The sequence below is a fragment of the Rhinoraja longicauda genome, chromosome 7 (genome assembly GCF_053455715.1).
Source record: "Rhinoraja longicauda isolate Sanriku21f chromosome 7, sRhiLon1.1, whole genome shotgun sequence".
NCBI classification, from domain to species: Eukaryota; Metazoa; Chordata; class Chondrichthyes; order Rajiformes; family Arhynchobatidae; genus Rhinoraja; species Rhinoraja longicauda.
Window position 1 is genome coordinate 47,086,185 of NC_135959.1, and position 27,358 is coordinate 47,113,542.

At 40.1% G+C, this 27,358-nt stretch overlaps 1 protein-coding gene across 1 annotated transcript; it reads right to left on the reverse strand.

The window, feature by feature from the left end:
• Positions 1–5,000: 5,000 nt before the first annotated feature.
• On the reverse strand, positions 5,001–27,357 carry fdx1 (ferredoxin 1). The gene is made up of 5 exons (XM_078402470.1): positions 27,149–27,357; positions 18,996–19,120; positions 16,055–16,184; positions 14,422–14,558; positions 5,001–10,236 (listed from the first exon to the last, which is right to left on the reverse strand). Exons 1-4 carry the CDS (start codon positions 27,301–27,303, stop codon positions 14,444–14,446), a joined length of 525 nt encoding a protein of 174 aa, XP_078258596.1. The 5' UTR covers positions 27,304–27,357; the 3' UTR covers positions 5,001–10,236; positions 14,422–14,443.
• Position 27,358: the final 1 nt, after the last annotated feature.

The window sequence follows — 27,358 nt, forward strand, 5'->3', positions numbered from 1 at the left end:
CAGGCAATGCCGTACCCACCCAATGGGCCCACACACTGACTACAGCAATTATGGCATTATTCCTGAAATCAATCATCATATTGATGATGGTCCCTGAGCCCGAGACCAGACCTGGCAAGACTCCCTCTGAGATAGATGTGTAGGAAGGAACTGCAGATGCTGGTTTAAACCGAAGACTCTGAAGAAGGGTCTCAACCCGAAACATCACCTATTCCTTCTCTCCAGAGATACAGCCTGTTCCGCTGAGTTACTCCAGCTTTTTGTGTCTACTTAACTACCTGATCTCCCGGTTGCTCGGCACGGTGGCGCAGCGGTAGAGTTCCTGCCTTACAGCGAATGCAGCGCTGGAGACTCAGGTTCGATCCTGACTACGGGCGCCGTCTGTATGGAGTTTATACGTTCTCCCCGTGACCTGCGTGGGTTTTCTCCGCGATCTTCTGTTTCCTCCCACACTCCAAAGACGTACAGGTATGTAGGTTAATTGACTGGGTAATATGTAAAAATTGTCCCCAGTGTGTGTAAGATAGTGCGGGGATTGCTGGGCGGCGCGGACTCGGTGGGCCGAAGGGCCTGTTTCCGCGCTGTATCTCTAAATCTAAATCTAAATCTAAAATCACTTTAACTCCCCCCTCCCATTCCCAATCTGACCTTTCTGTCCTGGGCCTCCTCCATTGTCAGAGTGAGGCCCAGCGCAAATTGGAGGAACAGCACCTCATATTTCGCTTGGGTAGCATATGCCCCAGCGGTATGAACATTGACTTCTCTACCTTACTTCCCCTCTCTCTCCATTCCCTCCCCTTCCCAGTTCTCCCAGCAGTCTTACTATCTCCGACTACATTCTGTCCCGCCCACTCCCCTGACATCAATCTGAAGAAGGGTCTTGACCCGAAACGTCGCCCATTCCTTCTCTCCAGAGATGCTGCCTGTCCCGCTGAGTTACCCCAGCATTTTGTGTCTACCTAATGGTTCAGGGTGATGGATATTCTGACGGAGTATCCCCTAAACAAAGGGGCTTAGATCAGAAATATTAACTATATTTGTCTGTCTATATTCTGGTTCAAAATACCTGTTTAAAAGTAGTAATTAGAAAAGGAGAACAATTTGAAAAGAAATAATACGATAGGGTATGCAATAGACAATAGGTGCAGGAGTAGGCCATTCGGCCCTTCGAGCCAGCACCGCCATTCAATGTGATCATGGCTGATCATTCACAATCAGTACCCCTTTCCTGCCCTCTCCCCATACCCACTGACTCCGCTATCATTAAGAGCTCTATCTAGCTCTCTCTTGAAAGCATCCAGAGAATTGGCCTCCATTGCCTTCTGAGGCAGAGAATTCCACAGATTTACAACTCTCTGAGTGAAAAAGTTTTTCCTCATCTCCATTGTAAATGGCCTACCCCTTATTCTTAAACTGTGACCCCCTGGTTCTGGACTCCCAACATTGGGAACATGTTTCCTGCCTCGAGCGTGTCCAATCCCTTAATAATCTTATATGTTTCAATAAGATCCCCTCTCATCCTTCTAAATTCCAGTGTATACAAGCCTCGTAGCTCCAGTCTTTCAACATACGACAGTCCCACCATTTTGGGAATTAACCTAGTGAACCTACGCTGCACTCCCTCAATAGCAAGAATGTCCTTCCTCAAATTTGGAGACCAAAACTGCACACAGTACTCCAGGTGCGGTCTCACTAGGGCCATGTACAACTACAACGGGGTCTGAAGAAGGGTCTCCACCTGAAACATTGCCTATTCATGTTCTCCAGAGATGCTGCCTGACCTGCTGAGTTACTCCAGCACTTTGTGTCCTTTTGATAGTATCAATCTAATTTTCAGAGGTCTATTAAGGTTTGTAATGTCGACCCTTCACTTATTTCAAGTTAAACTTCAAGGTGATACCATACTTTCACTTCCTCCCTCCCACAGCTGCCCAAGGTTTAGACGTGTTCTGCAATATGGTGATGTTGATGACAGTTTCACATTTTATTTCACCTGAAAGATTTATTTACGTACATCTTGTTGGTTCAAATGTTGCTTTGGAACTAGCTGTTTGTTACAGATTTTGAGCACTTTCTATTTTATCTCCTTACTCCTCTATTGAAGCACTTCTTATAATAAGATCAGATGTGTGATTGCATTGTTTGTTTCGTCACAAAGTTCCATTGTTCTATTGACTGTTCACAGTTATATCTCTCCACTTTCCCTGCTCATCCCCCACGGTGGTTCCTGTACCTAATAGCCAATACTCTGAGCCTGGCTAAGAAACAGAGCTCATTAGACTGTGAAGTGGTGCAATACAGTGTATATACTCTTAAATTAAGTACAGTGAAGGATTAACAAACATTTAAAGAGCAGACAACGAGATTTTAAAAGTTATATACTGTAACTCCAAGTATACAATATTGTCACTGAAAAATAATACTTATTTTCTGCTAATTTTCTTTGTAAAATATAGTAAACAGCACAGTAAAAGTGGCATTTTATTATTTGCACCTATAGTCTAAGCTACTGTCAGCTTTACCGTAAATTGACTGAATTTATGGCATGCCAGTTTTTCCATTAAAGTGAGCTGGTCTCTCTGTTTAAATCTCCAATTGTGTTTGTATTGAAAGAAACCTCTCCCTTGGAGTGGATTGCCCTGAAAATGTACTCATAGTCTCCAGTCTGTTCTGAGGTCTAGGTTTATTATTATCAGATGTACCGAGGTACAGTGAAAAGCTTTGTTTTGTATGCTATCCAAACAGGTCAGATATACCATACATAAATATAACCAGTTCAAACTGAAGTACAATGGATAGAGCAAAGGGGAAGATACAGAGTGCAGAATATAGTTCAATGGTGCTATACTTACAGGTATCAAAGAGATTTAGCAGAGCAGAGCGATTGTACTAGATGGTAGCAGATCCTTCTCTGGGAAGAACATGCAAAGACTCGCCATGCTCCGGCACCATTTTGCCCTTTCTTTTGGTTTATTGATCCCAACTTATACAAAGAATTGGATGTTACTATTGACTTTGGTATCCCTAATCAACAAGGGAGATAAATCTACCTTCCCTTTTCCAATCGCTATGTCATGTCTATCTGCTGGAAACGTATATGTGAACACATCATGTGAGGACATAACAGTAAACTTGAAATGTAAAAGATACAAGATGGCGCAGAAGCATGTCGATTCTTTGTGTACTGCCTCAGTGTAATAAGCTCTTAACGTTATGTCACCGGAACAGAATTAGGGCAATCAGCCCATCGATACTAGTCCACCATTCAATAATAACTGATCTATTTTTCCCTCTCAACCCTATTTTCCTGCTTTCCCCCGTAACCTTTGACACCCTTACTAATCAAGAACCTGTCGATCTCCGCTTTAACAATACCTAATGATTTGGCCTCCACAGTCAATGAATTCCACAGATTCACCACCCTCCGGCTAAAGAAGTTCCTCCTCATCTCCTTTCAAAAGGTGCTTCCTTTTTATTCTGAGGCTTTGGCCTCTGGTTCTAGACTCTCCCACTGGTGGGAAAATGCTCTCCACATCCACTCTATCCAGGCCTTTCATTATTCATTAAGTTTCAATAAGGTCCCCTCTCATCCTTCTAAACTAAAGCGAGAACAGATCCAAAGTTATCACACGCTCATCATACGTTAACCCAGTTATCCCCGGGATCATTCCTGTAATCTACTATTCTTATACTACAATCATGGCACTCTTGTACTTAGGTATGATAGTGCTTATATATAGTAAGATTTTTACTGAGTATCACGCAAAACAAAGAATTTCACTGTATCCAGGTACATGTGACAATAAAGTACCATTGAACTGGCTATAATATTCTCAACTCGCAGTTAGCATGTTGAAAATCATTGACAAGTTTTGTAAATGACCTACCAACCGTGGAAGTTACAGGGGAAGGCTCAAGCTGTTACTATATGAAATACAACTCCAACACAAAATGAAGTAAATTAAATTGATGAATACTGGAGCTTTAATTTATTTGTGCCACAAACAGAGGCAACATGCTGGCTGAACATTCCATGATAAAGCAATTATTCTTTGTCATTATTATACTTCCATGCTTCAAGATACTTAAAAAAATATTTAGTATGTTAATTGACAATTTACTGTTATTGTTGAACAATGATTATTGGTCAGAAGTATTGCTTGTTTCAATAATGTAATAATGTAATAATGTTAACAAATCTGATTCATTCCACTGATTAATGTGGCACATAGCAGATTGTGCAGTTGGCAGCTTTTAGCTTAGTGCTTGAATGCTGGTATTTACATGCTGTTGTGCTGAAAATATTCTGCAGCTCAATGCTAGAACTATTGATAGCTCCAGAACATAATGGAGAATTTACCCAGGTGGATGGACTATTAAAATGCCCTGTGAAACCTATCCATACCAAAGCTGCTGTATTTTGGGAAGCTAATTGAGAGCAAGCAAATATTTCTACCGAAGTCAGAAAAATGTATGTGCAAGAAAATGTTGCCCCCCCCCTCCCTTTGCCCTTATTCTGTACTAACCTTCACTCTCAACTATAGGGACCTCCTTAATTTCCTCCCAACCACTTACCCACGTTCTTAGGACTGTTGCTCAATCTTGTTTGTCTGTGTCCTGCTATTTCATATCGTTGGCCGGCTGACACATTTTTAGAAACAAGGAACTGCTGATGCTGCTTTACGAAAGAGACACAAAGTGCTGGAGTAACTCAGAGGGTCAGGCAGCATCTCTGGAGAACATGAATAGGTGATGTTTTGAGTCAGAGCCCTTCTACTTCCAACTGAAAAAGGGTCACCAATCCATGTTCTCCAGAGATGCTGCCTGACCCGCTGAGATACATCTGTAGACCTGGAGAAACGGACAGGAGATCCAACTGCTTTCACTTCATGTCCCTGAAAGTATAGTCCTTGCCTATGCGCTATGATTTCTACCTCTATTCCATTTGATTTTGGTGACTTCAGTACATTGTGTGACTGGACAAATCTCCATTGTAGTTTGTGCATTATCCTCAACAAATCTAAAAACAAGTCCTTCTTAAGTTTAACTCTGTCTGATGACTACCTTGAACTGCTGCCAGATCTTCAGTTGTCGTATTGGATAGAATTCCTGTGGTGTTTTGTATGATATTGTTGCATTTTAGTGAACATTAACTCTTACAAAACAACAAAGAATGTAACATTGAGATGTGGATGGTTTGGTTCTTAAATGGACAAATGGGTATGACGCAGCCACTTTTTTATTCAATTATGAAAATGTCCTGTGGCTAATGAGTAAATGTGATATTACACATTGTTTGCTTTCATTATTGCACTTAAAGCAACAGAACTAGGAATAATGTGCCTTCATATCATTACTGTGCTTAATGTTTGTTATAGATATAAAGACAAGTTAATAGAAAAGCCACTACTTCCTCATTTTAAATCTTTAGTGACAAATATACTCTTCCTTAAGTGTGTATAAGTGATTTATTTATATAATAAAGGGAATATGAACTTCTTAAAAACACTTCATGTTTACATTTTTTACTTTCTTAAGAAGTTGGATTAACATATGGGGTCCATGTTGGAAGTATTTTTATTTGTAAATTTGTGAACTGAACAAGATTCTTGCACCAACTTTCACATATATGTAAATACACGACAAGATGTAAATACACCAATTTTTTAAAATTCACACGAGGTAAGGATGTCAATGTTAAATTTTACAGTCAATCTGTAATTACCCAGATGGCGGCGGTACTAGGTCACCGACTCGAACTGCCGTGGCTTGTGTGATGAAGGTATTACCACAGTCATTTCCGATGGGGAAGAGGGCACAGAAAAACAGCTGTGCTTATTAATTCAGCAGAACATCCAGCTTTCATTGTAGAAACAAAAAACTGCAGATGCTGGTTTACAAACAATGACGGAAAGTGCTGGAGTAACTCAGCAGGTCAGGCAGCATTCAGTCAGTATGAAGAAGGGTCCCGACCCAAAACATCACTAATCCATGTTCTCCAGAGATGCTGCCTTACCCGCTGAGTTACTCCAGCATTTTGTGTCTTTTTGATAGAGTATCAATCTGGTTTTCACGGTTTAATAGGGTTTGTAATGTCAACATGTCGGTTCAGGCAGCATCGGTGGAGGGACAAACCATGTTACCTGCAGAAGATCTGGTCAACACTCGTTTGTTAGACTGACAGGTCTATTGACCCCTCAACAGAACTCCAAGCTGACTTCCAAAATTTGTGTCCTTTTACTGTTATTCCAACTCTGGCCAGAAAATTGAGGGATGAACTTTTATTTCACTTTCGGAGAAACTGATGAAGAAAGCGACTATTTAAATTAACCATTGGCACCCCATTCCAATCCCCAGGTCTTTGCTTTTGCTGTATTTGGTCTGAGTAATGGCAAAAAAATGAAAAACCATGATTCAATGAGCAGTCTCTTGTTGCAATACAGTCCTACTTCTTTTATTCATGCGTCTCCACAAAGAAAGGGCGAGTGCATATGTTTGTGCAAATGTAATGAGGATGGAAGGGGTGGGTGTGTTGGGAACACAGGAAAGCACAGCAGAGGAAACAAAATCACTTAGTTGTAATATTCTTTGTTGCGCCAATGTTACTCAGTCTCCACACACAACACACACACACAAATGTACATACACACACAAATTGCATATTTTAATAACATGCTAGAGAGTGAATATTAAATATGAGAATATATTCCCACATGAGTTAAATTGAAAAAGAGGAAAAAATAATCTTGAGAGGAAAAGTTCATTTTTCTGTTCTGCACATATGAGTATAATCCCCATGAATGGTGACTCACATGGTTCAATTAAAGGCACAAAAGACACTTTGTCCACTTTTTGCTAAACTTAAGTACACCCCACAATCAAGAATGGAAATGAAAATGAAAGATTCCATTACAGTTGTGCCAATACATATAATCCTTGCTGAAAAGCAAAGTTCCCTGTCTTTGCAATAAGAATGCCAATGAGCAACATGAAACTGCAAGTTTACAACTGAATGAAATGATTTTCACTATTCAGGGTGTTTGGAATGTCAGAGGTGCTTAATTTATTTATCAAATTGACTGAGAGTTTGTTATGTTGGACTTGGTACAACTAGATCCAATAGATAAAATAATTAGAAGATAGACACAAAAAGCTGGAGTAAAGCTGAAGAAGGGTCTCAACCCAAAACGTCACCCATTCCTTCTCTCCAGAGATGCTGCCTGTCCCGCTGAGTTACTCCTGCTTTTTGTGGCTACCTTTGGTTTAAACCAGTATCTGCAGTTCCTTCTACAGATAAAATAATTAGTTTATCTAAACTATCAAATTAGGTACCTTGTGTATGCCAGGTACTAGCCATGCCTCAGCTTAGCCCATAACAATAAGCCTGGACATAGTTTATGTCAACAAAGTGCACGTGAACATCTGATGCTATATTAGGAGTAATTAACAACAAAACCTACAACAAAGAGCTGAACTAAGAATTACACTAACATATAAAAAAAGTGCTTCAATTCATATTGTACCAAAATGTGGCTAAGATTCATACTTACATACAGTCAAAACTAAAAATACAATCCCATTGCAAGGGTTTTCAATACGTTTGCCTGAGGGACAGGAGAATATATCTCATTATATATGGTGCAGAAACAGGCCATATGACCGGGCCGACCAGCGATCACCCTGTACATTAGCAACTATTGTACACACTCGGGATAGTTTACAATTTTACCAAAGCCAATTAATTAATACAGATCTGTATATCTTTGGGAGCACCTGTAGAAAACCCACACCATTACAGGAAGAACGCACAAACTACGCACAGATAGCACTCGTAGTCACGATCGACCCGGATTTCTGGTGCTGTAAGGCAGCAACTCTACCGCTGTGCCACTGTGCTGCCCAAAAGAAGGGGCATCCGGACTTGAGCCAGGGACCGCTTGTTCTGCAGTCAAATGCTCTACTACTGAGCTATACCCCCACTCACTCATTATAACTTTACACCGGCCAATGTAACTTTGACGGCAAGCAATTTCTCTGCTAATTCTACAATAATGTGACTATATTGCATGATGTTTATAATTAGAATCAAGAAATGCTGAAACCCGAAATAAAAATATATGCTTGAAACACCCCTGACATCAGTCTGAAGAAGGGTCTCAACCCAAAACGTCGCCAATTCCTTCTCTCCAGAGATGCAGCCTGTCCCGTTGAGTTACTCCAGCATTTTGCATCTACCTGCTTGAAACACTGAGCAGGTCAGGCAATATCTGGGGAAAGAGAAATGGAGTTCACATTGCAATAACTTCTGGAATTAGAATATATATTGCAGAATGACACAAAATGCTGGAGTAACTCAGCGGGACAAGCAACATATATTGCAGTAATATGTCTTGGAATGGGAATTTAGTATCAGAAGTAATCAGTCTTATAATTCATCGTGGATAAAATTATGATAATCTGACATGTGTGAATGATGAAACTGTGGCTACCTGCTCCTTCTTGAGGAAAAGAGGGTGTTTATGATAGATGAGAACAATTTAGCTGCAACCATTCACTGTACATAATCTGCAAATTCACTGCAAATTTTATCCCAGGGAATGGTGGGCATCTGGAAAGCACTGGCTGGGATGATAGTGGAGGCAGATATGATGGTGGCATTTAAGAGGCTTTTGAATAGGTACACGGATATGCAGGGAATGGATTAAGTGCAGAGGAGGTTAGTTTAACTTGACATCGTATTTGGCCGACACTGGGGATAAGTTCCTATGCCAATGCTGTAGTATTATATGTACCTCATTCACTGACAATCTCTAAATCCGATAAGGAATTAACGCACTGTGGACGATAATTTCTTGTTTTCAAATGAATTATTTATTTCTGGAAATTGTGCTAGTAAACTTGAATTTCAGTGATTAAAGTTTTGAAAACTTTCTGCTAATTTTCTGATCGTCCAGGTGAAGGTTATGAGTGCTATGGCATAGATCACTTCCTCCTCTCCAAGGTCATGTGATAGGAGTAGAATTAGGCCATTCGGCCCATTAAGTCTATCCCACCATTCAATCAGGGCTGATCTATCCCTCCCTCCTAACCCCATTCTCCTCCCCAAACTCTGACACCTATACTATTCAAAAATATATCTATCTCTGCCTTAAAAATACCCACTGACTTGGCCTCCACAGCAAAGTATTCCACAGATTCACCACCCTCTGCCGAAATAAATTTCTCCTCATCTCCTTCCTAAAAGAACGTCCTTTAATTCTGAGACTATGACCTCTAGTTCTAGATTCTCCCACTAATGGAAACATCCGCTCTATATCCAGGTCTTCTTTAAGCATAAGGAAATATCTTTAATCATGAAACCACACAGCCATTATAGTCATGGATATCTTACAATCCAACGGTGTGAACATTGTTGTGTAGGAAGGAACTGCAGAAGCTGGTTTACACTGAAGATGGACACAAAATGTTGGAGTAACTCAGTGGGACAGGCAGTGTCTCTGGATAGAAATGGGTGATGTTTCGGGTTGAAACCCTTCTTCAGACTGAGAGTCAGGGGAGAGGGAGACAGAGGTAAGGAAGTGTAAAGTGTGAAAACGAGATATCAAAGGGGATGAGAATCAAGGAAAATGTAGAATAGATCATTGTTAGTTAGGAGTTACCTTGTTCCAGTGTTGCTGACCACTAACCAAAATCAAAACTGCTCCACAATCTAAGTGCTGTTACTACTTCCTGGATTAAGCTGTTTAATTAACTTATATTATTGCATTGCAACATCAGGAAGTGGGGAAATTAGCTCAATAACTCGGATTCAAAGTACGTCAAGGTGGACAATTACTACAGATGCTGAAGATGTGGCTGAACTCCTGCTTGAGAATCAAGTGTGTTTAATTGTCATATGTACCTGCAAAAGATCAATAACATTCTTACATGCAGCCTGTAAATACAATACACACAGATAATATATAATAAACTAAATATCAATAAAGTAATAACACCAATACTAATGCAAAAAAAAACAAAGTCCTTAGGGCAACCAAAGACTGCCCATAGTTCATAGTTAAGCTTTGTGTTTTGTTCTTTTCAAGAGCCCGATATTTGTTGGGAAGAAACTAATGTACAGGTGATCGTTGTTCGGTGCCGACTAAGTGGGCCCAAAGGCTTGTCTCCACGCTGTACCTCTAAACTAAACCCATTCTTGAACCTGGTGGTCAGTTTTCGGCCTCTTATATCTTCTTCCTAATGGTGGGAGTGAAATTAGAGCATCACATGGTGGTGTGGGTCTTTGATGATACTTATTTCTAACTTTGTTTTATATATTTACTTATTCACACATTATACTTTGAGTTTCATAAAAATAACACTTTCACCAATCCCTGACAATTTTAATTTCATTTAATATTTCAATGCAATTTTACATACAAAATATCAAATGTCATTTTTATTAAAATGGTGATTCAACAAGTTGAACAAAATATTAATTGAAATATTTAAATATACAAAAAGATTTTTGAAAGGGCTGGAAAATATTCTTTCCTTGTACTTAAAATTATCTAAATAAGGACACAGTGGTATCCTTGCTGATCCAATTGATTAGCTCTGACTTTAAGGCATCTGTCAGTATGAATGTCTTTGTTCCTGTCCTTTCGGATCTGTGGACTTCAGTTACAGCAACCAGACTGCTTATTATTTGGTGCTGGCTACAGTTCTACCGCTAATCACAGCTGGCATTTTAGGCATTCGGATAGAACTCTGTTCTCCAGATCAGGTGTTCACAGGGATCTGACCTTTTCTGTGTAATCGGAAAAGATCTCCCACGTGTAAAGACACAGAAGTGCTGGAGTAACTCACCCCCGCCACGCGAAAGCTGTTTTGTAGCTTAGCAAATCTCTGTTTTAACTCAAACTGAACTGCCTTGGGTCCCAGGTGTGTCATTTATCTGTCTTGTTTTGTCTTGACTGTAGCAACTCTTTCATGAAATTTGTATGTAAAACCAAAATTCTGTTTGAAGATGTTGGGACAAAGGTTTGTTACTGTGCAGACACGAGAAGTTGGAATCTTGGCCAAAACACAAAGCACTAAAGGATCTTAGCAGGTCAGGCAGCATCTGGAGAGGAAACGGACAGGTAACATTTTGGGTTTGGACCCTTCTGTAGACTGATTCAAGAACAACGAATGCAGAACTCTTATGTATTTCAGATTTTATGTAAGTCAGAATCCCCTGCCCAAAATAACCCACTGAGTCTGAAGAATCGTCTTGACCCAAAACTTTTAGTCTCCATGTTCTCCAGAGATGCTGCTTGGCCCACTGAGCTGCTCCAGCACTTTGTGTCTGCCACAAAGTATCAACTCTCAGCTGCATCCAGGTGAAATTCATGGGAACGTGGATAATATTTGAATAAATGGAATTAGTATGAAGACAGTCTTGAAGGCTGCATGAACTCAGCGGGCCAAACCGTCTGTTCCTCTGCAACTTGATTCCACGATTGAATCATTTTATGACTCCTGGAAATTTCTGGGAGAAAGCATTTGGGAAAGTTTGGCATCTCGAGGCTGTGCAGAGGCACCATGTAAGTGGCAGAAGAAGCACATCCCCTCACAAACCACTAATCCATACCAGCAGCCCAGTCGGTGGAAATTTGTGGTTTCTACATCGGTCTCATTAACCAACTCAGAACCCACAAAACCCATGTAGAATTAAGTCATTTTCAATCTTGAGGGACTGCCAAAGAATAATATTACAGCTCCAGGGACTGCATATACAAACTTCTGAAGGGCGCAGCACATATTGTTATGGGTTTTTTTTGTGTTAGGACATTCACGGCTTTAAGAGTACAAAAACAAGGAAGTTCTGCTCATCTTTTATAGAACAGCATCAATAGCAGCTGGAGAATTTTGTTTAAGTCTGGGAAAAACTTTGAGGAGGATGTCTAGAACTTAGTGAAGGTGTCATAGCAATTAACTAATTGCATTAAGGCTGAGGGATTTCATTACATTGAGTGACTAAGGAAGCAAGTGTTGTTCTCTAAATTAGTAATTAAGAAGAGGTTTTCTAGAAGCATTTAAAATCATGCATGTTTTGTTATTGTAAATAAAAGAGAGTTTTCATTGGTGGAAAGATTGATAACTATAGATTTACAGTGACTGTCCAGTCCGATGTGAGGAAACATTTTTTTACTGATGAAACTGAAGCAATCTGGAGCACAATGTCTAAAAGGATGGTGGAAACAGATTTACTAATTAGATTCAAAAGATAAGGTCATATTAGATGGCAAGGGATAAAAAGGAGAGATTAATTTGTTTTAAAAAGAAGCTAATACTGGCTCATGGAATCGTGCTCTCTATTGGTGCTGTGCAAATCTATTGCATGAAAATATTTCATTCAATTTTGAATGATGTATGACAAGTGAAAACAAAACTAATTTCTATTAAAATATACAAAGTGCTGGAGTAACTCAGTGGGATAGGCGGCATCTCAAAAGAACATGGATAGATGACGTTTCGACCTGGAACGTTACCTATCAAAGGTCTCCAGAGATGCTGCCTGACCCGCTAAGTTACTACAGAACTTTGTCTTTTTTTGTCAAGCAGAATCTGCTGTTCATTGTGGCTACAACTGATTTCCATTATAGTGTGAACTATTTAACATAGTGAGATGACAAAGTTAACATTGTAACAAAGAACACAAAAAGGTTAAATTGTTTCTTTGTTTTGTGTACAGTATTAATATAAAATCAAATTATAAGTATATATCATATCATATCATATCATATATATACAGCCGGAAACAGGCCTTTTCGGCCCTCCAAGTCCGTGCCGCCCAGTGATCCCCGTACATTAACACTATCCTACACCCACTAGGGACAATTTTTTTTTTAACATTTACCCAGCCAATTAACCTACATACCTGTACGTCTTTGGAGTGTGGGAGGAAACATTAAAAGCAATTTTCTATTGTTAACATTTATCAGCTTTTTTGAGAAAGGAAATAACTCTGCCAACAAATACAGTAAATTGACAGTATAATTTAAACTTTAAAAAAATTATTGAGTTTAATTTTTGTGGAAATGCTCGTCTTAAAGAGTTTTGAATCATGATATTGGCACTGCTTGTAGATAAAAATTACATTGTCACAGGATACAGAAAGTAGCAAAGCTATTGACTTCTCGAACTCTGATAATCCTTTTGTGAAAATACTGGATGTAATCAGACTTTGTAAATGCAGCTAAATTGTGCTGAGATTATTATTTACCATGCTCACACAGAAACCAATTAAATAAGTAATAAGAGCAGAATTACGCCATTCAGCCCATCAAATCTACTCTGCCATTTAATCATGGCTGATCTATCTCTCCCTCCTAACCCCATTCTCCTGCCTTTTCCCCCATAACCCCTGACACCCATACAGTGTACAGACGGAAGAAACAGGATATGAATATGCTTAGCTCCTGTGTTGTAGATGTCATATAAAGGAATGTTAAGTCTTTCATCATTGAGTTTTGAAAATGAGAAGTGATCAGTAAGAAACGCAAGTTTCTGAGGGAAATTAACAGGGCGCATTTTTCCCGTTTAAATTGGAGATGAGGAAGAATTTCTTCTCCAAGACTTGTAAACCGTTGGTATTTCTTCCCCAAAGACCTATTAAGGCAGAGATGGGCATATACTTCAACTACAAAGGACTCAAAAGGTATTGAGACAGTATGAAGTGGCATTGGTATTGATTTATTATTCTTGAGGCCAAGATTGGATTAGCCCAGATCTGATTGAATGGAGGTGCAGGCTCGAGGGACTAATTGGCCTATTCTCACTTCTTATGTTATCAGTCATTTCCTTTGTTCTCACCATCCCTCTCTGTTCTCTGCACCTTAAAAGATATTCAATTTTGAAATGTTCCTGATTCTGAGGAAAAGTAATCGACCTGAAATGTTAAGTTTCACTCTCCACAGATGGGCACTTACAGCATTTTTTCTCCCCCAAATCTCTTTCCAGTCCAACTTGTAACACAATTTAAGAAAAGGACCTTGCTTGCCTTTGCATTTAAAACATTTATGGTGTCTAATACTGCCAGCAAAATTCAACATTGGTAACTATGTTAATGCCACCTTACAATTGCTGTTTAAAGATAATCCCATGTTGTAGTATACTTTCAGTGTGAATTTCAAAGAAATTTAAAAAATAATCCTTTAACATTATGACTTTAAATATAATTCATCATCCACAAGTCTTGTCTTAAACTATACACTGTATTCACAGCAGCTAGTCAGTTAAGCAATTTATCAATGTAGATATCAAACTGATAGCCTAATGAAGTTATTCTCCACAAATTAAAACAATACAGATCTATTTAATATTAAGTAACCCAGTTTGAACTAAACATTTTATTTATGTTCTTCAGGTTATCGAAGAGAATTGAACCGTGCATACTTTGTGACTTGGATTGATCACGTTAGGAGCATGAACTGAAGTCTTTGGTTTCTCTTGCATCAGAAACATCGTTTGGAACCTCTACAGTCATTCCATCCATCCACTTCTTAAGGCAAATCTGGCAACCCAAACGAGATCTAAAAATTAAAATTGAATTATATTTTTAAACAGTAAAACAGGTCAGTACTTGATGCAGTAAAATAGTTTGCGGGCTCAATACAAAATGTTATACAGTATTGAACAAAACCTCAAGCACTAGATTCTGACAATGTATACAATGTCTAGAAATATTGGGGGGGGGGGGAAATCAATATTCCACTGAACATTTAAAATTCATCTACAATTACTAAACTGTTACCTTGTTGAACCTGGAACTGTTATGCTACATAAGCGAATAAATGTTTAGAAAATCCACTACATTTCATCCTTTGAAGTTAACAGCCTTTCCAAAAATATGGCAATGTTAACATGATAAATGTTCCCACAAACGCTTACTTGTTGAGATTTGTTACAAAATTGCCAACAAGTTACAAAATTGCCAACAAGTTACAAAGACGAGATGTTTCATATGTTCCTTTTTATGTCGAGAGAGTTCAAAACAAAAATTGATAAATTGTTTTAAATCTGAATCAGTTGCCACTGAGAAATCACATCAAACATCGAACAGCCATTTTTTCCCCTGATGGTATGTTAACTGAGGATTTGCCAGACCATACCTTGACACAGAGATGAGTGGTAAGGCTACAATGATTCTAAATTAAACTCTCAATTAGACACTTGCCACATGCAATAAATTATTGGCTTAAAGAGATATTCAAGATTGTTCTTTGTTCAAAAGCAGCATTTAAGAACCAAATCTTTAAAAACTGATGCACATCGGGCTGCACATCGGAACAAAATTATATAATTAAAATTATAAAGCAATATTCTGTTAACTTAAAGCAGTGATTCCCAAAGTTTTGCCAAACCCTATTTAAGAGATGTATTATTTCTGGATGCTCTCTCACTTGTTCCCTACACTGATTATAAAAATAATTGCTAGTTTTGTTTGTTGCCCTCTTCCAACTTGCTACCACCACAGTTCAAATACAATGCAGTTATTCAGCATTCCCTTACCATTGTCTTCCAGGGCTTTGCATTCACTGCAATCATTGAATTATTTTGACATCCTTCAACCTGGGAGACTAATCTTCAGCTGGCAAAATTGTTCCATTATATGGTGGTGTAAAGCATGCTGCAGCTTTACATAAATTGCAAAATTGAAACACCTCAGAACATTAAAATATCTGGAGGTGGAAATCCACATTTCAGATGGGCTTCATAAACTAACTCCATGATTTCTGCAGTGTTTTAACTTATAAGAACAAAGGTGGAGTATATTAAACTTTGCATAAATGCTGGCATGAAATGTAGAAGCCAGATATGAAGGGTATATTCCATTCTTTCCCTGACCAGCAAGTTTTAGTTCCAGAGAAACAGCGTGGAAACAGGCCTTTTGGCCCATCGAATCTGAGCCGACCAGTAATCACTCGTACATTAGTTCTTCGCTATACTCTGGGGACAATTTACAGAAGCAAATTGGATTATTATCACAGAGGGATTTCCAAAAAGTGCAACATAAGTAATATCTTACGTGTCAGTGAGACCATACGCAAGGTCTAACATATCCATTTCTTCATCCGTGATGCAATCCAGCTTCTTATAAATTGGTTCCTCAAAAATTAGATGACATGTAGAGCAAGCCAAAGTTCCTTCACAAGCACCTACAAATAGGGCACACATGCTGTCAATTGAAGACTACCACTAACTTTCTGGTTAAACTGTATCTAAAAACACAATTTTGAGTCAAATTTTTTTTTTTTTTTAAATAGATTTTCGTCAATATCTCAAAGTAGCATGCCAAAAAGTCTGTTAGTGTACACATCAATCATATTTACCTGCATTTTATACATTTTCTGACAAAACTTTCCTTTGTCCATTTATCCAATGCAATTGTAAATGTTTACTTAGCTTATCTTAACTGTTAACCTTAGAAGTGGAAGTACATGGAATTGTTATCGTTCTCTGTTCTATATATTTTATATTTAATTTTGTACCCATGCCATCTAACTTAGGACTTAGAAACATCTACCTAATTCAAAACCTTTTATAATTTTAAGCACTTTTTATATTGGTGCTTACTTTGTACTGCTATAATAAAGAGATATACTTTTCCAAGTGTTTGTATTTCCGCATACCACCATGATTCCAGCGGATTTATGCTGTTTCTTTCTTGCTAAAGCACCAGAAAGAGTGATTACATTTTCCTGCTCATTACAGTCAGCACAAGAAGCCAAATCTATTATGAAAACTCTGAACAAAGTTTCTGCTGCTAAATTCAAGAACTGATGACATTTTGAAACCACATCTTTTACAGCATTAACCAAAAGACCACCAGAAACTTCAAGTCAGCTGATCCAAATATATAATTGACAGCACTATGCTCCTGCAGCAGCTCCTGGTGGCTGGCATTATGAATATCATCAACAATAAAATATAACTAAGCAAACCAGTGCTGTTCACACTGTCTCTAAAATTCCTTCGCCCATGGAACCTATTCAGCAATACACACTGAGGGGCACATAATCCTAAAAGTCAAGGAATGTTATGACAATCTTTCCAGATCTAATAACTTTAATTTGGCACTGTGGCGCAGCGGTAGAGTTGCTGCCTTACAGCGAATGCAGCCCCAGAGACTCAGGTTCGATCCTGACTACGGGCGCCGTCTGTACGGAGTTTGTTCGTTCTCCCCGTGACCTGCGTGGGTTTTCTCCAAGATCTTCGGTTTCCTCCCACACTCCAAAGACGTGCAGGTATGTAGGTTAATTGGCTGGGCAAATGTTTTTAAAAAATTGTCCCTAGTGTGTGTAGGATAGTGTTAATGTGCGGGGATTGCTGGGCGGCGCGGACCCGGTGGGCCGAAGGGCCTGTTTCGGCGCTGTATCTCTAAATCTAAATCTAAAATCTAAATTCCATGTCTCACTTGCTATGTTCAACAATTTGGATACTATTCTATCTTCTACATTTGATATCCACTCTTTCTCGTAGATTTTAAATGAGAACTGGAGAGATTTAATTTTAAGTCACAGTCACTATCTTACATCGGCGTTAATTAAAACTGGATGGGATCTTCAAAAATGTAATGTCTAACTGGGGATTGGCAAATTTATTCAAAAATGCTAAGTAGTCAGTCATACAAAAAGTTACATTTCCCTTCTTCAATTACCATAAGAACAGTCTTAGAGGTGGTGGCGTTCTTGTCCAATTTTCTTAGTCTAATAGGACAGGTTTGGAGGGACATGGACCAGATGCGGGCAGGTGGGACTAACGTAACTGGGACATGTTGGTCGGTGTGGGCAGGTTGGGCCGAAGGGCCCGTTTCCACACTGTATCACGCACTGACTATGTAAAAATTGGACATGCTCGAGACCTTGGTGGTGCCAGATGAACAGATTTCCCAGACTATGGGATGTTATTCTTTTAAAACATTTATTCCCATACACTGAATTCATGCCAGTAGAATAATAACTGTTTGCAGTGAAACCCACAAGTTTAAGCAGCACAGGAGAACCAGGGCCAGAGTGAATGGAAGGCCGCACGGAACCCAAAGTCCAATCAGTCAGATACATGCTGACACAGCAGGATTTCCAAAGATTTGTTTATTATTGTTACGTATACTGAAATACAGAACATTTTGGGCTACTGTCCAGTCAAATTATACGATTCATGAATACAATAAAGCCATACACAAGTATAATAATCTATACTATAATCCATTTCTTATCAGTTGCAGCACCATTGTGCAGATCATATCATAATGACTTGCTTAAACTCACTGCTAAGCTTAAAATATGCTGTTTAGTTTGATTTAGAGATGCAGCATGGAAACAGGTCCATGAGATCATGCTGACCTTCAATCACCCCTTCACACTAGTGGTATGTTATCACACTTTCTACATACTAGGTGCCATTTACAGCAGTCAATTAACCTACAAACCCACATGGAAACTGGAGCACCTGGAGGAAACCCACACGGTCACAGGGAGAGTGTGAAAACTCCACACAAACACCACCCAATGACAGGATGGAACCTGGATCTCTGACACTGGAAGGCAGCAGCCCTATCACTGCATCACAGTGCCACCCTCATTTCCTTCAGCTACTCAGCTCCAAATAAGATAATTGGAATGCTTTTCAGAGGGTGCAAGAATCCTCTGGGGTGAAGGAAAAGAGGGGACTAGAAGTCATCAGTGGGGGGTGGAGAAGGAAATGGAAGCAGCACATGGGAGGAAGAGCTGACATGCAAGGCCATAGGAAGGGAGCGGGGCATGCAACGTCAATGGAGTGAGGGGTGCAGGGATGCAAGAGCCCATGAAATGTTTAGCACCAAATCTGTTCATCTGTTCAATACATTAATGTTTTTCTTCTAATTGACTGAACCACTGCAGGTAAACAAGCAACAAGAAGCTGGAGTTACAATCATCTTTTTTAAATTCATTAAACCACACAGTTGAATTAAAAATAGCTGGACTTACCAAAACCATCAATGTCCAGATTATTTTCAATGACAACATCTAATAGACTATCACCTAAATTTCCCACTGCTGTAAGTTTCTCTCCATCATGGTTAATAAAATTGACCTTCACTTTATCTTCTGAACTGCAAAAAGAGAACAAGGTGGAGAAGTTTGCTCCGCTGGCTGAGGTGGACGATCTAAACTTAGTTCCTTTGAAATCAAATAAAAGATACTAATACTGGTCAAATGAGAGGAACTTACATTTAAACAGATAAGTATTTATAATTAACCCTTATTAATTTGATAGTAATTAGATAATATTCTTTTACTATTCAGAAATTCTGAAGATAAGGATTCTCAAGGTAGTTTTTAACCAATATATTATTAAAATCTCCATAGAATTCCAACAGATCATAGAACTACATTTAAAATACCATGCATTCAAAAAACTGAACAGAAACTCTATTAGATATTGCATACAGTATTACAGAATTTGACCCAGAAAAGGAATGGGAAAACAAGCTGCCTTGTTACCCATGATTATCCAGTAACCATTACAGAAGGTGCATTTGCAGGCCCTGTGGGGAAGTCATGTTCCAATACAGTTTACACTCATTATTACAGACCTCTTTATAGCAGACACCAAAATGTTAGTGTACAAAGCATTGGTGATTCCAACACTCCTGTATGCATCAGGAACCTGGGTAACATACCGACGCCATCTGAAAACACTTAAAGTTCCATCAACAATGTCTTCGAAGCAGCTTAAATATCAGCTGGGAAGACAGAAGAACCAACGTCGGCCTGCTGAATGAAGCAAAAACATCAAGCATCGAAGCCTTCGTCATCAAGAACCAACTAAGATGGAGCAGTCATGTTGTTCGGATGGAAGACGAGCGTCTACCAAAGCAAACCTTCTACTCCCAGCTTAAAGAAGGCAAACGTAAAAGAGGCGGACAAAAGAAGAGATTTAAAGATGCCTTAAAAGCCAGCATGAAGAAATGTGAAATCGACATCGACAATTGGGAAACCAATGCCAAGGACAGGAAACTCTGGCGAACCATCATCCAAAAAGGAACAGCGACCTTCAAAGCCAACAGATGCACAGAATTAGAAAAGAGAAGTAAACGGAAAGAGAGAAGCCCGATCTGACATCTGGAATTACCTGCCCTGAATACCTAAGAACTTTCAAAGCCAGGATTGGACTCATAAGCCACCTGAGAGTTCATAAAAACAATGGAACGTAGACCATCATCCTCGACCTCAAGGGATAGGCACAACGATAATAGATTCTGGTTTTAGCGGACAAAATCTATTGAAACTGATGTGCCCGTTTGTATCGGGAACAAAGGACTGAGCTTGTTGTTTCACGGAGTGGGGGGGAGTGTGAGTGGGGGGAAGTGTGAGTGGGGGGGGAGTGTGAGTGGGGGGGGGGAGTGTGAGTGTGATGGTAGTGGGAGTGGGGGGGAGTGGGAGTGGGGGGGAAGTGGGAGGGAGGGGAAGTGGGGGGAGTGGGGGGGAGTGGGAGTGGGAGTGGGGGGGGAGTGGGAGTGGGTGGGGGAGTGGGAGTGGGTGGGGGAGTGGGAGTGGGGGGGGGAGTGGGAGTGGAGATGGGGGGGAGTGAGAATGGGGGGTAGTGGGAGTGGGGGGGGAATGGGAATTGGGGGCAGTAGGAGTGGGGGCGGAGTGGGTGTAGGAGTGGGGGTGGGAGTGAGCATAGGGGAGTGGGAGTGAGCATAGGGGAGGGGGAGGGCAATGAGGGTGGGGTGGGGGGGGTGGAGTGCGTGTGGGGGCGAGGAGGGGGGATAAGGGGGATTGAGTGGAGGGGGTGAGGGTCCTACACCAATACAGGAGAGGCTTTGGGTCCACGGCTCGCTCCGGCTGCAGTGCTGGCGCCACAGGGCCGAGGTCCCTGGCACCCTCTCCCCTTCCCTGTCCCTCCTCCACGAGGAATGGGCCCAACGGGTCCACATGGTCTAGTCTGGAAATAAAAATTATCCCATATCTATCAGATTTTACCAGTGTCAGTAACTTTGAGTACATTGGAGAGGAGCCAAGGAATGAAATTAGAGATAACAATTGCTCTTTAGTATGCAAATGGTAGCAAGTGCTGGACACATTACCACAATGTCGGGCATCAGATGCAAATCAAAATGGTGGATAAAAATAGAAATAAATTAGAGGCAACTGGAATAAATATCTGCATTGTTTTGTCATGATTTTCTCTAAAGAGAAAATTGATAAAGTTCTACACAATGCACTTAGAACTTATATACGATAGTACATTTGCATTCTTGCTTGCTTTGCTGCTGAATAAGATTATAACTGTTCCAATAATGGAACACGTTGGTTCACCTCGTGCATTATCTAGCATTTGAACTTGTTAGATAACATGGACTTGTTATCTAATTATGTTTTGTACCAAAATCTTGTTTTTTCTGAAGAGTATTCTTTTCATTAGAAATTATGTAAATTGTGTATAATTTATGTTTAATTTTCTTTTTGTGTTGTCTGAGTATTTGTGGCAGTACCTCACCGTGCTTGTGTATCTGACAATAAACACGACCTGACCATAATCGCAACCCGACTTGACCTTCTCCTTCAGCACCATTACCGTATTCATCAAGCTGTCTTGTAGAAACATGGAATTGAAGAAGTGGAAAATGGTAACACTCAACCGAACTCAACAGATCGTATGCAGGGAAAATGAGAGAAATAGGTGAGTAATAATTTGAAGTAAAATAATGTAATGGTGAGAAACATTGTTAAGCCAGAAAGATTAGCACTACCATCATCACTAAATGAATCAGGGAAGACTCAGGTGGAATATAAAACTAACATGATGTAGATTGCAGGGGAAGAGAAAAGACATTCTGGCCTTCCAGCACAGTGAGGAGGGGACTGGAGGAGACTCACTATGATGGATGTTTCTTTTTTCTTGTGTTTTGTGTTGGTTGGGGTTATGTAATTTGCTTATTTTATTGTTGGACTGTGGGTGACGAAATCTCGTTAAAAAAAATTGTTTTTTGGATGACAAATAAAGATATCCTGAATCCTGAATAATAATTTTAAATTTTTATTATTTCTTAGCGGAGTGCCCACCTGCGAGTCACTGCAACGGTGACACACACGTGGTCACTCCGCCATTATATCATATCAGTCTGCATGCCCACTGGTGGTCACAGTATTTTTTCTGTTTTGTAAATAATTATATACCTATGGTATATTCCAATATTTCAAGCTCTTTTTAAAAGTTGAATATTATTTATTTGTTGCCGTATAAACCTAATGTAAAATAACCTAATCTAACCTATTTTAACCTTTCCTAATCTAATCTAACCTAATCTAAACTAACCTAATCTAACCTGAACAGAACGTGTTAAAACATTATCTATGAATTAAAATAGAATTTGTAATGAATTATTCACTTGAGTGAAGTGATTGAGGAGTCAAACAAGAGCGACTGCTGCCAAGTCTATTTCTGCGGTCGCATGGTTTTCTCTAGAAAGCTCTCATTAAAAAATTGCTCCTTTTGAAACATCCTGTACATTAAAAATTTACGCCTTTTGAAACACCCAGTAAATCAAAATTTTACGTCATTTGATTTTTCAGAAATAAATTTTATCCCTATACTTTTCAGTTATGGAAGGAAAGAAGAAAAGTGGACAGTGAGTGTCGTTTGTTTAATGAAGAATGGTGCATAAATTACTTTTTTTGTGCAAGCAAATGATAAAGCCTTGTGCCTCATATGTAAAGGCACTGTTGCTGCTTTGAAGGAGTACAATCTACGTCAGCACTATGAGATCAAACATGGCTCAAGTTATTCCGGTTCACAGGAACGCAGCGTTCAGAAAAGTTTAAATCATTGCAACGCATTTTGTGTTCTCAACAAGCTGTTTTTAACAAAGAAAAAAACTGAAAATGAAGCTTTAACCAGGGCCAGTTACAAAGTTGCTTATGTGTTGGTGAAAAGAAGAAAACCTTACACTGATGGAGATTTCATCAAAGAGTCTATGTTGGAAGTGGCGGGAGAGTTATGCCCAGAAAAAGCAAATCTCTTTAAAATTGTCAGTCTTGCACCAAATACTGTTGCTTGTAGAATTGAAGATTTAGGAAGTAACATCGTTCAGCAAATTGTGGACAAAGCAGGAAGTTTTTGCTGGTATTCTCTCGCGTTGGATGAATCAACTGATGTGTGTGATACGTCACAACTGATGTGTGCGATACGTATTCATCCGTGGTGTTGACAGTGAATTTAATGTCCCCCAAGAATTAGCATCAGTTCATAGTATGCAAAGTACAGTAACTGGAGAGGATATCTTCAATGAATTGCAAAAAACCATGTCAGAATATAACCTGAAGTGGAATCAACTGCAATGCGTGACAATTGATGGGGGAAAGAACATGTCTGGGGCGAAGAAAGGTTTGGTTGGGCAAATCACAAAAGCTCTCGAGGTTGGGGGGTTCGCAAAGCCCATGTTTCTTCATTGCATTATTCATCAACAAGCATTGTGCGGAAAGTATGTTGATATATCTTGTGTCTTGAAACCTGTTGCTTCTGTGGTGAATTTCATTCGATCTCATGGACTCAATCATTGCCAGTTTCGTGCTTTTCTGGAAGAAATTGATTCTGAGTTTGTTGACTTGCCTTATTATACAGCCGTTCGATGGCTTAGTTGTGGAAAGGTTTTATTGCGATTCTTTCAGCTCAGACAGGATATTGATTCATTTCTCAGAGAAAAATCATCCTCAACCATTTTTATCAGACTCTGAGTGGGTTTGGAAATTGGCATTTTTTGCAGATGTGCAAGCCATATGAATCAACTGAATTTGAGGCTTCAAGGCAAACAAAATTTGATTTGTGACTTTTTTTGCTCACGTCAAGGCATTCAGAGCAAAACTGATGCTACTTGAAGGCCAGGTGAAAGTTCATAATTTGGCTAATTTCCCATGTTGTGAAGAATTTCATGAAGAATGTGAAGAAGAATTTCCTTCCTCATTTGCAAATGAAGTAATTTCAGGATTGAAAATACAATTTCAGGAGCGATTTTCTGACCTTGATGCCAAAGCAAATGAAATCAGACTCTTTCAAAATCCATTCGATTGCAAAGTTGAAAATCTTCCAAGTCAGTTTCAAATGGAAATTATTCATCTTCAGGCAGATGACAGACTTGAAGACAAGTATAAAGAAGGAAATCTGATTGAGTTTTATAATTTTTTGAAGCCTGAGCAGTTTCCAAATTTGAAGCGATTTGCTTGTAGATTTGTGTCCATTTTTGGTACAACATACCTCTGTGAACAAACATTTTCAAGAATGATGTCAAGTCTAAATATCGAGCAAATTTATCTGATGAGCATTTGTTACTGGATCCAGCATCTGATAGCAGTAACAAGGATAGTGTTAATGTGCGGGGATCGCTGGGCGGCGCGGACTTGGTGGGCCGAAAAGGCCTGTTTCCGTGCTGTATATATATGATATGATATGATAATTGGCTCCTCAAATTTGGATCCTCAATTCAATGAAATTTTGAAATCAAAAAAGCAGTTCCATCCTTCCCATTAATGTGGTTGCATAAAACTTTCTTCCATTTGTTTTACTTAAGTTATTTTTTGAGTTCATTAAATTTATAAAACTGACATTCCTTTATTTTTTCCTACAGCCCACAAAAATGTGGCAAATATATAATGTGGCCCTCATGCTGAAAAGTTTGGAGCCCCCTGCTCTATGCAATGCAATCTCCCATCTTCAGAGTTCTGCCTCAAAAATGTATTTTATAATCAGCCCTTGTACTTTCTATGGTTAAAATAAATTCCAGAGATGTATGTCCCCGAACAGAAACAAGGAAATCACGCTTAATTATATTAAGTGCCCAAATATTCATATCTGTTCAGTTTGAAAAACAAAAATGTACAAAATAGTCAGGAACATGTTTAATTTAGCACTAGCACTAATTCAGATTTACATAGGAAGATTATCATGTAAATCCATGGAGGAGCTCAATTTGCATTTGAATGAAATACTACCCGGAGATTTAAAACAATTCCATTTTATGATGGCCATTAAAAGTATTAGATCTGTGATGCATTCTCTTCCCACCCTACGTCTCCTTTTAGATGTCCAAATGTATAGTAAACCCTTGTTTTAACAACCCCTTTATAACAGATTTAGGTTATGGTGGACAGACCAACCAATGCTACCCCTGGCTCGCATTGGGCAACAGTGACCTGCAGCCTCATGGTCCGATTGACAAGGATGTTGTTGCGGCTCATGTAGCCCCTGACTGGCAGCACTATCTTCGGGCCGCTGCCAATGGCAGAACAAACTCAGTTCCCGTGGGGCTCCCTCCCCTCTCCCCAACTGCTGCTTCTTCCTGATGGCCATAACTTTGCCCACTCTTCCCCTTCCACCTCCTTCTCCCCCAAAGTTGCAGAGATACTCCACCTTGGAAGATGTCGGCAACTGCAGAAGAATGTGGAGATGGCGGTGGCACGAACAAAGTGATGAACGTGTCCTGTCGGTGGCAGTGGCCTAAAGAAAGCATAGGCGGCCAGGTGCTACAACGTGAGCTGCAACGATAGCTGTATCAACCGGACCATGCAGCAGCTCGTGAAGAAGAGCTTGCTGGTGCAGTCCAGCAGCATCGGTGCCTAGTTTTAAGTGGAAAGACACAAAGTGCTGGAGTAACTCAGCAGACTGAATCAGTATGAAGAAGGGTCCTGACGCGAAATGGCATATGTATTGGGAAAAAACTGCAGATGCTGGTTTAAATCAAAGGTAGACACAAAAAGCTGGAGTAATTCAGCGGGTCAGGCAGCATCTTGGGAGAGAGGGAATGGGTGATGTTTCGGGTCGAGACCCTTCTTCAGACTGATGTTAGGGGAGGGGGCGGGACAAAGATAGAATGTAGTAGGAGACAGGAGGACTAGTGGGAGAACTGGGAAGGGGGAGGGGATAGAGGGAAAGCAGGGACTATCTGAAGTTAGAGAAGTCAATGTTCATACCACTGGGGTGTAAATCCATGTAAATCCTTGGTGCTGTTCCTCCAATTTGCACTGGGCCTCAGTCTGACAATGGAGGAGGCCAGGACAGAAAGGTCAAATGGCATATAGAAACATAGAAAATAGGTGCAGGAGGAGGGCATTCAGCCCTTCGAGCCAGCACCGCCATTCATTGTGATCATCCACAATCAGTAACCTGTGCCCAACTTCTCCCCATATCCCATAGAAACATAGAAACCTATGTACCTATATACAGTGACATTTTATGTTTTGCAGTACATATATCATGAAAATGAGTGGCATTCAGATGAATAAAAGTGTTATCTGTTTGTATCAAAAACAGTTATTCGCATCAGATTTCCAATTAGCTAGTGACTAACATGCTTGGAAGCTTGGAGTTAATGAAATGTAAACAGCCATACACAAATTACATTATTTAAGTGCCAAACACCAGAGTTCCCAAATAGAAACAGTGTTCCAAGCTCTGTAGTGGAAAGAAATTACTAGCCTTGAAAAAATATAACATCACCACTTACTCCGAGGATTCTGGCTCATGTCAGTTCAAAAGAGAAGGGGGATGGTATTGACAACATCAAGACCATTCATTGGGAGTGCACCGCATCAGAACCAGACCAGTCACAGACTACCTGAAGATGCTGGGAATCTGGTTAAGAGTTGAGTGTCACGTGTACTGATGTACAGTGAAAAACTTTTGTTGTTTAGTAAACAGTCAGTGGAAAGACAATGCATGATTACAATCGAGTGCACAGTGTGCAGATAAGAGGAGCCGAGGTGTGCAACAAGAGTGGGCTGGAGCGGATAGTCAAGGTCAAGGAAAAATAGCGTTCACCTCTTGATTACTGGGGAGAATTTGGTCACCGGGTGTGTATTGCTCTCAGGGCTGCTGTGCTTAGTGCATGTGTGAACAGATATATCACTTTTTTTACGCTCAACCTGGGAGAAGACACAACTCAGGTGAAATGTCCAACATGTCAACACTCAGCTCAACTCAACGGATACCAACGTCCCAAGGAAATGTTTTGGCACAAACTACCCGCCTATCTGAGTGAGGTCAGGTATGATGAGCACCTGGACGCCGCTCCATAACACGTGAGTCTCCATAGTTACCTGGGCCCTGTGTCACCGGCCGCCACCCAGGCCCCTCACCTCACCTCTGTAACCGGGCAGCCGTGCTCAGCAAACGTCGGCCCGACCCTTCCGGCCGCCGGCATCCGCGTTGCAAGCTCCTGAAAGAGGCCGGGGATCGCAGGCACCTCGCCGCGCTCAGCGAGGACAGCAGCGTGAGAAGACGCCCGCCGGCCACCATGTCCACCCCCAGCCCGTTGACGAGCTGCTTCCGCTTCTTCCACGGAACCCGCGCG

Coding starts and splice junctions, on each gene's coding strand:
- fdx1 (XM_078402470.1), bottom strand. CDS start 27,303: ATGGTGGCCGGCGGGCGTCTTCTCACGCTGCTGTCCTCGCTGAGCGCG. Junction 16,185..18,995: donor TCTGGACATTGATGGTTTTG/GTAAGTCCAGCT, acceptor CCCTATTTGTAG/GTGCTTGTGAAGGAACTTTG. Junction 14,559..16,054: donor GCGTATGGTCTCACTGACAC/GTAAGATATTAC, acceptor TTTAATTTTTAG/ATCTCGTTTGGGTTGCCAGA.